Below are 16,480 nucleotides of genomic sequence, written 5' to 3' on the forward strand. Positions count from 1 at the left end.
TGGCATGGTGCAGTTGAAGTGGCTCCATTGAAATCAGACAAAGTTTCAGCCATTCCGTCAGATGCGGTTGAGAGTGTTGTGAAGCGTACACCATTGTCTTGGGAAAGTTCATCTGATGTACCAACAGAAGATAATAGAGAGACTGTCAAGGAAGTAGAAAGTAAACCCTTGGAGGTACCAGGTACCAGTGAGATCCATCCATGGGAAAAGCCTAAGGACATTGAAGTACTTGAAGAATCTGCCACAGTTTCTGAAAAGCAGTTAGCTCCTCTGCAAACTAGTGAAACAACAAAGCAAACTACTTGGGAAGGCCAGTCAGAGGTTGTTACCACCCAGAGGGTAAGCCATGAAGCTGAAGAGGTCCAGACTTCACCCCTTTCTGCACCAACTCAGCAAGAAGTGACTGTTACTCTGAAACCTTCTGAATTAGAACATGAGAGAACTTCAGATGTAACTGTTGCTCCTAAAACAGAAGATGCTGAGGTGACTGTACAGGTAGCAGGTAAACCAGACATTACATCTCATGCAGAAATACAACCAGTGAGAAAAGAACGCTCTGAGTTTGAAATAGCCCCACAGGTTGTGCAAGAACTTGTTGACCTTGAAGTGCACTTAGGCCAGCCAGCTGAGCTGGTCTGTGAAGTAGAAGGATCACCACAACCAACTGTTCAGTGGTTCAGAAATGGAGTTGAAGTAACCCCAAGTCAGCAGTACACCATCATGACTGATTTCGAGAAGGGAAGAAGTACTCTTATGATTGCTAGTGTTACTGAGGAAGATGATACAGAGTTTGAATGCCGAGCAACAAACATCCAAGGTGTAGTTTCTTCATTTGCTGAGCTCATTGTTGATGGTAAGTTTACTTTATAACAACCCCTCTAGTTCTTTTTCTCCAAAATATGTAACTATTAATCAAACTTAAGTATTGAAGTAATAAAATAAATTCATTGACAATTTTTATTTTTTAAACCATCTTTCTTTTCTTTTCCTTTTTAAGCTCCACTGGAAGAAGTTGAACAAACTGAGGTTGAAACTTTGAAAATGGATACTGAAGAAGTCGAGGTGATCCAAGTTGCAACAATAAAACCTTTGGAGACAGAGACAACTGATGTTGAGATCTCAATAAAACCTAGAACGGAAGTCTCTGAAGTAGTGATTGAGAGAGAGGCACCAGAGCAGCTACAAGAGGTGCAGTTTGTTGTGGAGAAGCCTGAAGAGACCACTGAAGTGACACTAAAGAAGCAACCAAAGAAGACTGAGGTCATCACAACAGAAATTGTGCAGCAACCAGAGGAAGTCTATGTCAAGGAAATAACACAAGAGGTGTCAGTTACTGAGGTCATAAGAGATATTCCACAAGAGCTGCAAGAAGTTCAAATTGTCATGGAAAAACCTGAGGAGACATCAGAGGTTGAAATCACAATGAAAGAAAGGAGGGAAATCTCTACAATTGATATAGAAAGAGATCAGCCTCAAGATTTCCAAGAGATACAATTCAAGGTGGAGAAACCTGAAGAAACATCTGAAGTCAGCTTATCTCTTCAACCACGCAAAACTGAAATCATGCGCACAGAGGTTCAACGGGATATTACTCAGGACTTGGGTGAAATAGAAATAGTTCTTGATAGACCTGAAGAGGTTGCTACTTCTGAGGTGACAATTACGAAGAGAGAAGAAATGCCCCAAGAAATTGAATTCACAGTAGAAAAACCGCAAGATGAAATGCAAGAAGTTGAAATCAGACGAAAGACGACAACGACTGTCCACACAGAGGTGGATAGCAGAATTGAAACCCCAAGCCAGTTTGAGTTTGAGATACCAAACTTTGCTGCTGAGGTGACAGCTGACAAGATCAGCCGTGAAATTATAAAGGAGGTCACCACTGAGGACATTTCAGGTGGGGTAAGCCGGGAAATCACGCGTGAAGTCACTACTGAGATGTACGAAGAAGGCCCAACCCAGTTTGAGTTTGAGGTCCCAAATCTCGCTGCTGAGGTTACAGCTGACAAGATCAGCCATGAAATTATAAAGGAGATCACTACTGAGGTCATTTCAGACGGTACAATTCAGGAAACCACACATGAAGTCACTACTGAGGTTTACAGAGAAGGCCCAGTGTTCATCCGGGAGGTAACAACAGTTGAGACGACCCTCACCGAGGAAGTACGGTTTGAGTGCCAGGTGACTGGTGTGCCCGCTCCAACTCTTAAATGGTATCATAATGGAGATGTACTCCGTGGGGAAAGGTACATTGTCATTAATTACAATGATGGTGTGAGTGAGTTGTTCATCACTGAGGTTACTGAGGATGATGTTGGGACGTTCATGTGCGAGGCAGTGAACCCTCTCGGGCGAGCAACAACAGTGGCTCAACTCATCATCACAACTGGTATTGTATTCCGTTTTTATAATCAGTAATGCATGCAGATATTAGCAGGGCCGCCTGTTTTTGCAAGGTACTGATGCACGTGTGTTGTGAAATACTTATTACTTTGATATTCATATACTTTAAACTGTGTTTCCTCATTTTAAAAGTGAAATGAATCAAATTACCAAAGGAGTGTGAATCATTGTTGCTTGCTACATTAATTGCCTGCACATTTTAAAGTTATAAATCGATTTTGTACTTGTTCTTTTGTTTCGTGATTGCCATTGTATAAATTAACAGTATGTTTATCATAAACTGTAGTACCACTGATTTAGTTTTGCATGTTGTCATACCTGGTTCACTGTATTAGTAAGCTGATTTAGAAAGTAATGTGTGTCCCAGCATGAGTGTTTTTGTGAAAGTCTGTGATTGTGAATGTATTCATTGTGTGAGAGACTGACAAACTCTAGTGGAACCAAACAAAACTTACTGCAAATTATTATAATAATGAAGTGTTGTGTGCATTACCCATCAATATACTTTTTTTTAAATTGGAAAACAGCAGAACGACGCTAATCTACCAAGCTACTCAGTGCTAAGCAACAAATGAGCTGAACCAAATTACCTATAAATCTTTATGCTCAGCAGTGCACTTAAATGCTAAAATAATGCAATTACACTGTCTTTGCAGTATGCATGAAGCAATTGGTTGGCACATCTATTGAAAGTGAGATTCGATAACACTAAATGGAATTCCAAATGATTTTTTGAACCACTTTGGGTCGGTTTTGTCTGATGGAATTACTTAACTTTGAAACCCTGACATGACAAAAAGAAAAAATGGTTATGGAATGTGCTGTATTGTATTAAGCAAACTTATACGTAGGAGCCCACTGTGAATTGCAAAACCTTGGCCGTAAGCCACTGCCCATTATCTGCTATGGCACATTGGAATCTCATAACTCTTGGTCTTACAGCCCATAAAGCTGAATACAGTGTTAAACAATAGTGGCAGCCTCGGGGGAATTACCGGTATGATTTCCAGAATCTCTGTTACTGTTTGTATGGGTGTAATGGAGCATACATGTAACACGTTAGATACATGCCTGTGCATGCTACCAAATGGAATGTACGGGTGGATTTTTTTCACATCAGCTGTCAAACTGATGGCAACAATTTAAGGGGGCTGTAAAGTTGTAAAAAAAAAACATCTGTGGTAGGCCAGGCCAGAAAAAATTGGCGTGTTTACTTGTCATCCGATGGGTAGTGGTTAATTGTACCTAAATTGGGCAATTTCTAAGAAATTACAGAATTTATTTTTGCAGAAATTTATACATGCTCCAATTAAGATGACACAATGCAAAGCATTGAAAAGATATTAAATCCTTCTAAACAGTCTACACCAACTAAACAAGAATTTAAAGTGAAGTTACGTTTCGCCTTAAAAGTCACCTGTATCTAAAGGCTGTCTGTTCTTTTAATCTTCAAGGAGACACCAAAACTGTGGTTGAGATTGAGGAAATCACTGTTGAGAAAGAGAGCGAAGAGACGGTGGAGGTGGAGGTGATCATGCCTGTAGAGAAACAACCTGAAGATGTAGAGATTGAAATCACCTTGATGCCCCCAGAGTTTGTAGAACCCATCTTGAGCCTCGAGGTCGTGGAAGGCGATAAGGCGGTGTTTGAGGCCCATGTGATTGGATCGCAACCCATTGAGATAACATGGTACCACTCCAAAGAACTTCTACAGGTAGGAAATATAGTGGGTTTTTTCGTTGAGTGAATATTTGTCTCTGTCAGAAGTACATTTTGTGACTCAAATAAAACCTGCATCAGTGAAAACAAAATAATAACAGATCTTTTGATGAAACTACATGAACAAATAAAAAAAGAAAGGTCTTCTTTTTTCATATGATTTCATAAGTAAAATAAACAATAACATCATCAACTGTGGTTATTTAACTCGGCAGCAATTGTGGAGAATTATTGTGAAGTCCCAATCAAGTTTCAAAGTGAGATCTCTCTGCAAGTCAAAACTTAAATGTAACCTTTCTTTATTTTCAGGACGCTCCTGAGTTTGCAATTGTCTTTGATGGCAAGATTTGCACCTTGGAGATCTCGGAGGTGTTCCCTGAAGACTCTGGTGAATATATATGCAAGGCATCCAATCCAGTGGGTGTTACAACCTGTCTAGCAACTCTCAATGTATCAGGTATGTTGCTCAGTTCTTTGAGTGTTTTAACACCGTATTATCACAAACCCCTATTTTGTTTGGTTGTCAGGAATTCTAACTGGTGTTGGTAACAACATTGTACCATTTCTCAAGTTACTGTTTATTTTAATAAATAGTCAACAACTTGTGTTTTAGGTAATGTTTAATCCACATTTATCATAATAGCCTCCTACACCGATTTGACACAGATACCTGTAGAGTTTATTCATGGTGTTAATGCACATAAAAGTACAACACAACTTGTGTATATTGCAGCCGCCCACACTGTTATATAAAGGTTGGTAAGTGTGTGCATGCATCAGCAGGAGTGTGTGGATAGTAAATGCCTTTCCAAATTAGAGTCACAAAATACAGTAAAAAAAAATACCTGGTAAGCCTAAATTTCAAACATCCTATAATGGAACATGCTACAAGTTGTTGACATTTTCGATAAAGCAATTCTCATCTTCACGAACAGGCAAACCATAGTTGCTAAGAAGGAGCACTGAGTCAAAAGCTTAGTCAATACTCTTTAAACAAAATTGTTTTATGGAACTTGAATGCCCTTTTCTAAGTTGAATGAAGTTGAAATTTTAATCAAAATATAAGGCTTGTTTGGTCAGATGAGGTATTTCAGCAGGAACTGGGACATCAATTTTCATTAAAGAGTATACTCATTGATACTCAATATTTTGAATCGTTTTCATTGGCACTGTTATTGGGTGGTGGGATATATTAGGAGTTTTAAATGGTGGAGTTCACCAGGACGTCATGACTAACTCATCGAGTAATCTTAGATTTAGCTAACACATTCATCCGTAATGACCTAAGCACTAACACCATTAATATCCCTCACTCTAACCCACTTTAACTCCACAGAAGGGGCTGAAATAACCAAAAGCAAACTTACAGAGGTTTCAGCAACCCATGTGATTCCCAGCGCTCCTGACTCTGAAAAGCTCTTGAGTAAGCAGCAACCCTCTTCTAAAACTGTCAAATCGGTGCCTGAACTGAAACAGGTTTTCCCAGATATCAGAAGTGGAGGAAAGGGTGATATTCCAACACCACAACCCTCTGTTCAGACCTCCTCTGATGTTGTTGACAAAGTGTGCCCTATGAAAGTGGACAAATTAACCTGCGAACCAAAACTAACCAGAGATTTCAATGTTGACGAGCCGTCAAACCAATCACATTCTGACAAATTTGGAAGAGATTCTCCCTTAGATGAAACAAAAAGTGCCCTGAATGCTTCCACACCGTTCAAACCCAAAAATGATGGCATTATTGACACGGAAGAATCTCAAGCACCGACCCATTTCAGAAAAACCAAGTCTCTGAAAGCACTGTCTCTCATGTATGCTGTTGAGGAGGATGAGTTTTGTGCACAATCCACTAACGCACCTTATGCTAGTTCCATAACTGCACAGTCCCCTGCACCACAGACACAATCCCCTCCTGTTAAGAAGTCGACCCTAAGAAGTTCACTGAAGTCACTTTCATCTTATTATTCAGCGGATGAGTTTAGCAGCAACTCCCCAGAACAAGTACAGGTTGGCCCTGGCAATTTGGCAAATGATATTTTGACGGATGACGTTTCAAGCATTGAAACACTTGAAGCTGATTTAGAGAAGGAAGATATTAAGAGCAAGAATGAAGAGGTTGCGGTTGTGGTTGATTTGAAAGGAGTTGGGTCTCCATCTGGAAAAAGTAATGGGACTTTGATGAACAGGGAAGAAGAAAGGGTAGATGTTGGCTCAGAAGAAGATCAATCTGAGGGTGATGAATCTGACGAGTCAAGTGATATAGAAGATAATTCAGTGTGGGATGAGGCTGATGGTGAAGAAAATAAGTCTTGTAGCGACAAAGATTCAGGTGAGTTGGCTAAAGGGGAAGGTGAGAAGTCAAGTATTGAAGCCTCTGATGATGATGAAAACTCTAAATCTGGTATTGATTTACCACAGGAGGATGCAGTTACTGCTCTCAAAACATGTGATGTTTATGTGTCGGTTCCTGATGATGACGAAGTCACTACAGAGAAAAGACCAAAGCTAAAACTCAAATGTTCAGATAGTTTGGATGTTGATGATGGTGTAGAAATACCACCAATGATCACTGTCACTTCTCCCGGTGGTACTTGGCGAGAACACATCTCCTCCTCAGAAGATCTTATCTCATCTCTAGAATATGAAAGCACTGACAATGAAGAAGATGGCGACAATCAGTTATCAGTTTCATCAGATGATGAAGGTCAGATTGGAATCAAGGTTGAATCAAAAGATCCTGAAGAGGGGCTGCTTGAGGATGTCTGTAGCAAGAGTTCAACTCCAGTTAAGGTATTTGTGTATGAAATTGAAGAATGTGAAGAGCCAGATATTGTCAAACCTCCACAGGACTGTAGGGCGATAGTGAATGGTGTTGCATGCTTTGAGGTAAAAGTCACTGGAAATCCACCACCAAATGTAACATGGTTTAAAGATGAAAAAGGGGTCAACGACCCGAGGATGAACAGTGTCGCCAGCACCGGTTGCAGTTATTCTTTAATTATTACTGATGTTACGAAGGGGGATGAAGGAATATACACGTGCACTGCAAAGAGCATTTTGGGACTGGATAGTGCAACGGCTGAACTGATTGTTGAAGGTTGGCTAACACACTAATATTCAATCATCTCTCTCATTAGATTGTAGTGTCACAATAGAAAACTAGAAAGGAAAGACACATTGTGTCTGTGTTTGTTATGCACCATGAGAGTAATGACAAAACCCCACTTTTGACAAAACACTGTTTCGTATGTACCAGTTCATATCTGATGTGAGGCACATTTTGGCTGAGGTTATTGGCTTTCTTTGGTTATGGCTTTGGCTCAGGGCAGATATGTAATGAGACAAAGCCAGAATGCTTTAAATCTACCTATCCAATAGAACCCAGAGGTGGCTTCTAACAGTATGTGATGTGTCTTTACTACTCACAAACTCTCCCTATTAACTTGTTGCTTTCTGAAACATCACTGTGAAATATGTGATAGAAAAGTGAAAAAGGGGAAATTCTTTTTTTTAATTCCTCATGTGAAAGTGCAGAGACAAACTTCAACAAACATAGTTATTCATGTACCTTAGGGTAGAACGTACAAACATTACACATAGTTTGACCACTTTTATAACATTCATAATTCTTCTACTTATGGTTTTAGGGATGAGAGTAATCAAACTCTAACTCAATTCTAACCAAAAATGTTTTTTAATATTATTTAAAAAACGAAAGCATTACATTTCCCCAATAATAATATTATTAACTAAATAATAATTCAATTACAGCACATTAGGAACTTAAATATTTTGGTAAAATTGATTTATTTTTCGTTGTCCTAACTATACTTTATTATGCCAAAATGTTAACACATTTATCAGTCAGATAACTTAAATTTGATTCAGATTAGCGTACTCACCATTAACATCATTTTAAAATGCTCTATACTGATGATTTATTTCAATTTAACCGATTAGTATTTTTGTTGGATGAAGCATTCTTTCTAATTTAACAGTTTGCATGTTTCGAAAACACATTTCAGTTTGATAACCTGAGCATTATTATTAAACAACATTTTCTTAATTATATTTGTTATTTTATCAAAGCCTTGACTGCAGGTCTAAGAATTAGTTTTGCATGTTGTTTACCAATTTAACTTACCATTTTGATTTATTGCATGCCTTTGTTTTTGTATTTTTCTTTGCACTAAATTTCCTTCCTGCAGAGGAGGAAGTTAAACCAAAGCGTTTGTCATCTCCCCTGAAAAAACCCTTCATCTATGATGAGTTAGAAGAATGGAAACCACCAAAGCGCTCACTCGACTCTGTCTCCAAAGTCAAACAGGAGGAAGTTGAAATGGAAGAAAAGATCGAGGCAGAAAGTGTTCAGATGGAGATGAGAAGGCCATCATTGGGAAAATCAAGTTCATCTTCATCACATGGGTCTGATGAAGAGATAAAGGTAGATGATCGAGATGATAATAACGACAGAGGCGGAAGTGTTAGGTCCAGGTCGACCTCCTCCTCTTCATCATCTTCTTCCTCCTCCTCCTCCTCCTCCTCCTCCAGTACAACTGAAAATGAGTACATTCTCCCCGACAATCCTGTATCTTCTGGAAGCATCTCGCTGCCAAAGATACAGCAAGACAGCAGCTCTGATTCAGGGGCAACAAGTGACATTGAAGTCAATGCTGCAATGCAGAAACCTGTTGAGGAGCTACCACCGGATAATGGGTCTGATTCAAAATCAGAAGTATCTGATCATGAAGTCAATAACGATGGTCATTGTCAATCTAGAGAAAGAAGATCATCAGACTCAAATGCTGAAGATGCCGATGAAAAGATTGGTGAGGATAAAGCAGATGCAAAGAGGTCTGGAGTTTCTTCAGATGAGAATTCTGAGGATGATCCCGCTGCAGCTCCTTATATCACAGAAGTCTATCTAGAAAAGAGCAAAAGTTACTCATTGTCATCTGGAGGCTCAAAGACGGAAAGTGACACTGATACAGATCTTAGAAAAGATCCTTTAAGCCCTCAGGTTTCATCTGATGATGGAGAGAACTTGGATGTGAACCAGGACAGTGAATCTCCATCGATATCTAGTCCAACTGCTTCAAGCGATGACGAGCACTCGTCTGATGAACCAAGAGGTGAATTCACAAACGGGAAAGAATTTAGCTCTGCATCCTCCCATGAGAATGAAGAGGGTACTCCTACGGTCATACAGACGTATCTGGAATGGGTTGGTCCTAGGTACCCAGAACAAAATATTAATATTCACTTGAAAGGAGGGAAAAGGGCAGATTCTTTCGATAATGAAGACAGAAATATTGATCACTCTGAAGACTCCCCAACAAGTTCTTCATCTTCTGAGGATGAAAGTGATAAGAAAACAGAAGAATACATACATGAAACTCTTTCAAGTACTCAGAAAGAATTGCCCGAAGTATTCCACAAATTTCTAGAGGCTGAACCAAAGACAGCAGAACCAACTTCCTCTGAATTTGAGGTTATTTCTTACAAAGAAGTCCACATCAGATCTTCTGACTCTGATTCAGACTTATCATCAGGAAGTAACAAGCCTATTGCGGTCTATGAAACATCGGTATTCCAGCAGACGATTGAGAAGGTCTCAGTTAAACAGGTTTTGACTCAAGAAGTAACATCTGTTGAATCTGAGGAGATTGTCTTTCATATCAAAACCAGGAGGGAGACTTCATCTGGAAGTAGCTCATCTTCTGAAGATAGCGACGGAAAAATTGACAACGATATCAGAAGTTTCCGATTACCCGGTGAAGTTGGACAGAGCTACATTCCGCTACACATCAAACTCAATGTACCCACATCATCACATGAAAATGACCATAAGACCAGCTCTTTGACACTTAATGTAAATACAGAATCTCCAAATCCAAGACTGGTGGAGGTATTCCTAGAGTGTGCCCCTAGAAATGCCCTGCAGTCAGTGACGTCACCAGAGAGAAGACGACAAATAAGGATTTCACAACCAGGCACTGGTATTGAACCTGTCACTTTGTTCCCGTCCACTAGTGATGGTAGTGATGTGGAATCACCAGCTATTGGGCAAGAGGACATCACTGTTGACGCTATAAATGATTCAGTTGTAGTCAAAGTCAGTCAGACTACTGAAGAGGAGCCTTGTTTGGAAGTCGTAGTCGCTGAGCCTGATCAGAAACATGAGCAAGCACAGGAAATATCATCAAGCAGCAGTGAGGAGGGAGAGTATGAATCTATGGATTCTCCTGAAAGAATAATCCCTGATGTTAGTCAGACTACTGATGATGAGGAGCCTTGTTTGGAAGTCATAGTCCCTGAACCTGATCAGAAACATGTGCAAACACGGGAAGTATTATCAAGCAGCAGTGAGGAGGGAGATTATGAATCTATGGTTTCTCCTGAAAGAGTAATCCCTGATGTTAAAGAACCTAAACCTGATGTGGAACTCACTAACTTATTACCAGTAAGTGATTTCAGTGATCAAGGATCTCTAGTCCATGAAGAACGCCTACCTTCATTTTGGTCTCCAACAAAGGCAGCTTTAATAAATGATTTAGAACCCTCTCTGTGTGCTCCTTGTTTCACCAAGGAGCTTCAAGACATCACTGTTCTTGAGGGTGATGCCGCAATGCTACAGTGTTACGCCAAGGGTAACCCATCCCCCAATTTTGTGTGGTTTAAGGATGGTAAAGAGATTGATGAAGATGATGAGGTTTATGACATCAACACTATGATTTATGAGGACTGCTACACAGAGCTGGTCATCCATGAAGTGACTCCTGAAGATGAAGGGGAGTACAGAGTGGAGGCCAGAAGTGCGCAAGGAGAGAAACTCTGCAAGGCGTATCTTAGTGTTGAGGTCTTGGATGAAGAAGGGGAAACTGGGACATCTGGTGAAAGTGGTTCATCTGATAGAAGTGATTCATCTGATAAAAATTCAGATTCTAAAGATTCAAGTGACAGTGAGTCTGATTCTCAAAAAACAGATTCCAAGGACAACAGCAGAAAGGACCCAACACCACCTGAGAAAAAAAGGGACGAGGCAGTTGACATGATCGATTCTATCTCAGTTATATCAGACTCTGACTCTAACATTGAAGCTGATCAAGTCCAGGTTGACCAAGAATCACCACTGGAATCAACTCCAATTAATCCCGGGTCAAGTTACGCCAGCGCTGATGATCCTAAGTGGAACTCCTGTTTTGTTACCGAAGATGGAAAGCAACAGCTGGTGTACGCCAAGTATGAAGATGCTCCCCAGTCAATGGTGTTTGAAAGTAAACTGTGCACCATAGGCCAGGCTCTTGTTGAACCTCCAACAGACCTACTTCTGCCGACAGAACCTTTAGAAAAAATTTCTGTCTCTCCTGAAGATAACAAGATAAGCTTTGAAGACAAACAGAATAAAGAAAACAACAACCAGAATGAGCTCTTACCAGATGTCTTGGAGCAGGTTGCTTGGGAGTCAGGCAATCTCCCTCCTAACCAAACAACAGAAGAAGACCAGGCTGCAGTCGAACCAGATTTGTGTTTAGCTGGAACCACTGAGGACCGCTTCCTGACAGAGAATCCAGAGTCGGAGCATGTTCCTCATTCCTCAGATGTCTTGCCTGTGTCCGGATCATTGCATGCCACCAATGAAGGTTTGACGTGATGAGTTTTGTTAGTTTGCTAACAGAATGTAGTAACTAACATTATAGCTGTGAATGTTGTTCAAAGAAATCATGCTTCTCATTAATGACCCAGTCCATGTGTGAATGTTTTTTGTTTTTCTAATCTTTTCTCATTTACCATTGCTATGCTTCATTAGTTTTATTAGGTAGTTCTAGTGAAATAAAAGCAGCTAATTAGCTGAATATTTGCCTTGCAATAAACAGTTTCAATGTAAAGTCTTAGCTACTTCCACTGTTTTAATCAGCATCTGTTAAATTCAGTGAAAAGCAGAACAGTTAAATGTGATGAGGCTGTACACATTTTAGTTCGTTGCGAGTAGTGTGGTATTTCATGGGCGATGCTTAATTCTGAGATACTTTTAGTAAACCAGTTACTGATTGTTGAAGCCTTTACAGATGGGAAGAAAAAAAAATACAAACTTTCACGTCTGTTTGTACCTCTTTTGGAGTTAGAATGTACAGCATCACGTATTTTCGGCGGCATCAAGACTAATGAAATATAGAAACCTTTTTAGTTTGTTCACAGTGCAAAGTCTTAGAATTCTACTCGCATTGGTACTGCTTACTGACTTCAAACTATAAAAGTCATTCATGCTGCCTTACTTATTACCACAGATTGAAGTATTATTTAAAAGTTCTTTCTTATCATCTGTTGTCCTTTACAGAACTTAACACATTTTGTTTGTTTGTTTAATTTTGTTTCACTCAATTAAACCATATTGAACATCTTTATGAACTATGCTACTCCAGTCTGAACCATTCTAATTTCAGTTTAGTAAAGGGAGACAATTTGTTGGATTTTTTGCGGATTTGTGTTTCACTTATCTACTATTCATTGAAGCTGGTTGTCTACTTTATGTTAACATAAAATATAATGTAAAAGAACTTGTAAGCCAGGAGAAACAATAATTCAAAACGCTGAAGTGTAAAGTTTGCACATCAAATATTTTAAAGTTTTCTTCTTTTATGCCAAATTTTTTTCCTTTGTAAAAAGGTATTTAAAAAAGAAACAAAAACATGTCAGAGAAGTCATGTAAATACCTGGTGTCATTTGGTCTTGAGGTCTAGATGATTGATTCTTCTTTGACCAAGGTCATCGCATATCTCTTTGAATAACCATATTTTGGTGGGTGACATATCCTCAGCTCTCACAAACTGCACAACGCTACATCTGCAATGAAGCTCCACACTGCCTGTAAATGATGCGACTTATACAAATCTTGTCTACGATTCTCTCTTGATCAACTATTAACATTTCATTTCATTCAGCATTTGCTGTATCTCCACAATGTCTCATTGAAAGCTGTACATTAAAATACAGTTATTTCCACACTGGTGTCATTTCAAAAAGCTTTGTCAAAGCCATATAGTTGTTTGTTTTCTTATTTGAAATCAATTTCCACAACCGTATTGAGAGCCATTTGTAAGCAATAAACTTGAAGCTTACATCAGTGGGATCTTAATCTCTTGTTTTGTAACAAGTTTGATTTTATTTGGCAAAAAAGGGTGCATAAATGGCTTTTAAGACCATGCATTTGACTGCTTTTATAACTGACACTCTCTGATAATCCCTTTCTCTATTGTGGTTTTGGTAAAAGTTCTCTAACAACTATCCACTGCTAACATCGTCCACAAATAATAACATCGTATTAAAACTTTTATAAAAATTTAGATTTGCCCGCTTCGCCTAAGGAGAAGATCGACGAAGAGAAGCCTGTCAAGGAAGTGCCCCAACCGGAGGTTCTTCTGGCTGATCAGAAGCCCCTCCCAGAGCAAGAGGAATCCAACATCATCCCTGTTGAGATCCTTCCAGAGAAGACTCCTAAGGAGATCCTGTTGGCGGCGGATTACCAAGAGCTTCCCAAGGAGGAGCTTGCGGATCTCATCCCCCCACGCTTCACCAAGACGATCGATACCCTGAGCGTGGCTGATGGAGATATGGCACGCTTCACCGCTGTTGTCTTTGCCAAGCCAATGCCAGAAGTGAAATGGTACATAGATGGGTCTGAGATCAAGGATGAGCCAGAGTATGAGGTGACCTCTACTGATGATGGTGTTTGCACTCTGACCTTACCAGAGGTCATTCCTGAGGATGAAGGAGAATACATGTGCAAGGCTGTCAACACTGGAGGGGAAGATACATGCACGGCAATGCTCTTTGTGGAAGGTAAGCTTGATTGCATTGTTTATAACAATTCCATTGTTACTCTCACTATCATTTGTTTAATAATAATGTTCAAATTGTTCATTTTTTCTTGTTATTTTATCTTCATTTTTTATATTAATTTGTTATCTTTATTCTCTTGGATGTGTATTATCACATGATATTTGATCTTTCTCAGTATTGTTCTTTATTGCAAAAAGTTAGACTTGGTTTCCTCTTGTGCATTCTTGGGGTAACAAATAAAAACTGATGGAGATTAATATTAATATAACAGAGATCAAAAAGCAACCAGAAGAACAAGTCCTCGAGAAATCTGAGATTGAACTTCAGAGGGAAGCCCCAAAACCAGAACTAATACAGCTTGAGATAGACACTAAGAAGCCTCAAAAGCCAACTGTAGAGAAGTCCTCCATCACAATGGAGGCAAAACCTCGCCCAGAAACACGGGAAACAACGACGCTGGGTCTGGATGTGAAGGATACACGTCCTCTACAGGAGCTTGAGCTGGCACTTCAGGTCGATAAAAACGCACCGGAGGAACTTGTGCCGCCATCCTTCATCCAACCAATTGTGACAATAATTGTGAAGGATGGAGACAGTGCGCGGTTCACAGCGGTCATCAAGGGTGTCCCCACACCGGAAATAACATGGCTGAGGGACGGGGTTAACCTTCGGGAGGCCCCCGAATTCAAGATCACCATCGAAGGCAACATCTGTGAGCTGGTCTTGGAGGAATGTTTCCCCGAAGATGGGGGCAAAATTACATGCAAGGCTTCAAATCCTGCCGGCGTGGCTACCTGTTCAGCTAAACTTATCGTCAGAGGTTGGATTATTTTTGAAATTCTACCTCCAGCATGATAGCATGGATATTTGTAACAAGTTGCATGTCTTGCAGTCAAAATCTAAAACACAATCAAACTTGAGGTGCTATCTCGTACGATCTTTGTACTTATCATGAATAGTTCAATACATAGTGTTTCTAAAGCCGGGGTCCTACTTCACTTGCAAAGCAAATTCAGAGTGCAGTAGCGTAAGCAGAGGTGTGCCGGGGGTAAGAGTCTCCTCTCAGAACCCTTGTCCCCAGCCCCCTCTTGAACCAAATAAGATTGAAGAAAGTCCACAAATGAATGCTTTGTTGCATTATAGGTCGGTTCCCCCCCCCCCAGAAAACGAATGTGTGGTTACGCCCTATGAAGTGAACTTTGCCCTGTGCCCTCCATTTGTCATGCATGGGATAAAAATTGCTACATTCTCCCACTTCAACTGAAGTATGGATTAGGCTTGATACATACAACCTTTAAAACAATTATATTAATAATGCCAAAGTCTTGTATAGCATACGTTCTTACCAATAAGTTACTCAAGGCGCTTGAACAAAGAGGAACATTTGAAACAGATTCTGCGGAATAAATAGTAAGCTTTGGAAGTGCTTCTTGTAATGCCCTTTTAAAGGAATGTTTTCCCCAGCTGTTTTATCCCTAGTCACATGTGAATCAAAGACTCAGAATTTGACATATCAAAACTTCAGTAAGATGTCTGTTTAAGTTCCTCAACATAAATAGTACTGTACTAGGTTCAGCTCGAAATTATTCCAGATGGATTTGTAACAAATAATAGAATTCAATAAAGTACAGTATAAGAACTGAAATTGAAGCTACTCTCATACCCTCGGTCCTACACTGTAGTTTCAACTCCTCCAATATAGAATGATGTTTGCATATCAATAAAAGAGTGTAGTTTTTCAGGAATCCTTTTGTTGATAAATTAAATTAAGGTTGCAAATCATGTGGACTAATTAAAAGGACTGTCACAATGGTTGCTGTGTACATGTACATTTTCGTTAATATGTTTTCACATTGTAATTGTTTTAACAGTAATCCTGTTTTATTTAAATTTGTTAACACTGATGTTTTTCCCTTGTTTTCAATTCGCATGACCCTGCTGAAGTTTTCCCTGTAGCTTTGTATTGTATTGAAATACCTGAATAACTCAAGTTTCTGTCTCCATTTGCTGATAACAACCAATCCAGCTGGGTGAAATCATAGTACAATGTGCCACAAAGAATTTGTGTTTAAATTATTTCAAATGTTTGGTTAACAAAATGTACTTCAGATATAACAAAGGAGATTGGTAAGGCTTAAGGAACACTTTCCCCAAAAGTTGGATAAGCAGATTTCGGTCCCAAACTTAGCAATAGGGGACTTTCGGACGCTTGGTGGCAGCAGACTTACCAGGTAAAATCCATTGTTCTTGGCAATGCCCATGCTCAGAACTACGTAAACAATGAACATTTACCTGGTAAGTCTGCTGCCACCTAGTGTTTAAAAGTCTCTTATTGTCCAGTTTTTGTCTTGTGTATAATCCTAGATTTTGGTGACCATTTTAAGGGGATTACCTTCACATGGATCTTGGCATCTCACGCCAGAAAATAAGACAGCAAAGATGAGGCATCTTTTTGAACAGAATATATTACAAATGGTTGTTGCTCTTTTAAGCGATTTTCTTCTAAAGCGTAGTTCAT

The 16,480-nt window shown here is 39.6% G+C and overlaps 1 protein-coding gene across 24 annotated transcripts in view; it reads left to right on the forward strand.

Moving 5' to 3' along the window:
- LOC139940146 (titin-like) overlaps positions 1–16,480 on the forward strand; it is a 235,669-nt gene that overhangs the window by 197,932 nt on the left and 21,257 nt on the right. For 22 of the 24 annotated variants that reach the window (XM_071936406.1, XM_071936421.1, XM_071936416.1 and 19 more), the window contains 5 exons: positions 3,858–4,117; positions 4,432–4,579; positions 5,459–7,219; positions 8,331–11,765; positions 13,468–13,962. In XM_071936406.1, the coding sequence (XP_071792507.1) occupies positions 3,858–4,117; positions 4,432–4,579; positions 5,459–7,219; positions 8,331–11,765; positions 13,468–13,962 (6,099 nt within the window). The remainder of the gene's footprint in view (positions 1–3,857; positions 4,118–4,431; positions 4,580–5,458; positions 7,220–8,330; positions 11,766–13,467; positions 13,963–16,480) is intronic. The other 2 variants (XM_071936426.1, XM_071936431.1) reach the window with 2 other exon arrangements.

Source organism: Asterias amurensis, chromosome 7 (assembly GCF_032118995.1).
Source record: "Asterias amurensis chromosome 7, ASM3211899v1".
Lineage (NCBI taxonomy): Eukaryota > Metazoa > Echinodermata > Asteroidea > Forcipulatida > Asteriidae > Asterias > Asterias amurensis.